The 2064-nt window shown below is 41.0% G+C and overlaps 1 protein-coding gene across 1 annotated transcript in view; it reads right to left on the reverse strand.

The window, feature by feature from the left end:
* Positions 1-2032, reverse strand: part of LOC112137057 (mitochondrial coenzyme A transporter SLC25A42) — a 10352-nt gene extending 8320 nt beyond the window's left edge. Inside the window, exons 1-2 of the mRNA XM_024259173.2 lie at positions 1501-2032; positions 850-943 (exon numbers count right to left, since the gene is read on the reverse strand). Coding sequence (XP_024114941.1) covers positions 850-936 — 87 coding nt within the window. The 5' untranslated portion in view covers positions 937-943; positions 1501-2032. The remainder of the gene's footprint in view (positions 1-849; positions 944-1500) is intronic.
* Positions 2033-2064: the final 32 nt, after the last annotated feature.

Below are 2064 nucleotides of genomic sequence, written 5' to 3' on the forward strand. Positions count from 1 at the left end.
AATTAGCCAAAACAGTTAACATGTAGCTGAAATATTACCTAAATTCCAAAGCCTAAAAAACTTCAAAAGAAAAGCCTAAATTAGAAAAGTAGCTAACATGTAGCTGGAATATAAGCTAAACTCCAAAACAGCCTAAAAAAAATAAATATAATCATAGTAAATGCTAAAATAGTCCAAAATCTAGCAGAATGTCAATTTTTAAAACTTTAAAACTAACTTTTTAACATAACTATGAATAATAAAAAAAGCAGGAATATTATTCCAGAATAAATCAACTTAAACTTTAAATAACTTTCAATATTTTACTCTCCATAAAAATATTTTTGTCAAATTTTTACAAATAACAAATAAGTGCAAGATAACATCGGGCAATTAATAACAATAAAATGATCTGGGGCGCCAGATAGAATTACCCGGAGGGCCGGATCCGGCCCCCGGGCCTTGACTTTGACACATGTGGTTTAAAGGAACCTCTTCAGGGCAGTTTGTGAGGTGGCTCTGAAGCAGACATGTGCGTCCATTAGGGGTCTCCAGAGCGAGTGTTGACAGGAATAGACTAGCAGGCAGCTCTGTTCTATTTCCAGCAGGTGTGACCTTTCAGTGCCTGTTTACACATGCAAGTCTGGACTAGACCCAGCACAAGTCTGTCAGTAGAGTCTGCAGGTTAAAAACAAACCGGTTGTCTCAATCACACTATCATGTTATGTTGCAAAAGTAAAACATTTTACAACATTTTGTTCAGATTGGGGTTTTAAAGTTCCAACAGCAACAAACACAATCCAGACCCAAAACAGTCATAGAGAGGTCTGATGGGTTACCTGTGCATGTTGGCTGACGGGCAGCACTCACCTGGGTTTGGCTGGAGGTGGGCAGGGCCAGAACCGCGGCCTCTGCTACGGGCAGGCGGCCCTGGCGATCCGGAACACGGTGGGCCATGCGTGACCTGTGAGGAACCCGAACCTGTTAGAATGCACGACACCCTCATACACGCATGTTTAGCTAAACAATATTAGCTAGACTCCAAAATTGTAAAAAAAACAAACAAAAAAAAAACTTAATAAATGCCAAAAATAGTCCAAAAAGCTAGCAGAATGTAATTATAACTTTCAACTTTACTACACTCTGACCATATAATAAAAAGGAACGACTAATCAACTATTAAATTAGTCATCGGCTATTTCAATGGGCAATTAGTCGACTAATCGTGGAAGCCCTACGTGAGAGCTGTGTTCCCAAACACCTCAGCATGCTGCGTTCAAACGCAGAAAGGGATCATCGGAATTTCTACTTTACAAACCAAACTCACTGTTGATTTATGTCTTTAGCTTTACAAAACACCAACTGTCACTGGAGCAGAGAGACAACGAATGCTAACCAGTGTAAACACACGACGAACTGCGCACATAAATAGATCATTGTTCAAATAAACTAAACATTTCCATGACGGTGTCAGTGTCCGACCATTCCTGACGTGTTTGTACAGGTTCGGTGTTTACAAACCTTCGCGGGGAGATGTGGGTCAGCAGTCTGCCCCGGAGCTCCTGCAGCACAACTCTTGTTTACTCGCAAGAGGCGCAGACTCCGTCACAACCCTGACATGTGTCGCCGAGTCCTCCAGGTTGTTGACGTTTTTGAAGGTGGTCGCGGCAGACAGGCGTCATGCGTTCGGTGCGCGTGCGGGTCCCCGCGGGGAGAAGACGCCTCGGCTTTCTGCTGCAGCGCAGAAAGATTATTCTGGATTCTCGAGGTGGGGCAGAACGTGCAACCAGGCAAGACTTCAACCTCCAAGAGCGAATCTTGTTGTTGTGGTGTAGTCTCGCGATATTTTATTCAACATTGGGTTGCCAGATTTGGCGTCAACTCGTTTTCATCACAGTTTTTCTTTTCTTTTTTTTTTTAATTGACTGATTAGACATTACAAAGCATGACATTATATGTGTATGCATGTGAAGACAAATAAATTAAATTTAAGCATTAGTAAAGGAGAGAAAAAAGATTCTAACATATAATACCAAACAAACAACATAAAAAAATGTAAAATGTATAAACGTAAAAATTTCCAAC

This window comes from Oryzias melastigma, linkage group LG4 (genome assembly GCF_002922805.2).
Source record: "Oryzias melastigma strain HK-1 linkage group LG4, ASM292280v2, whole genome shotgun sequence".
Lineage (NCBI taxonomy): Eukaryota > Metazoa > Chordata > Actinopteri > Beloniformes > Adrianichthyidae > Oryzias > Oryzias melastigma.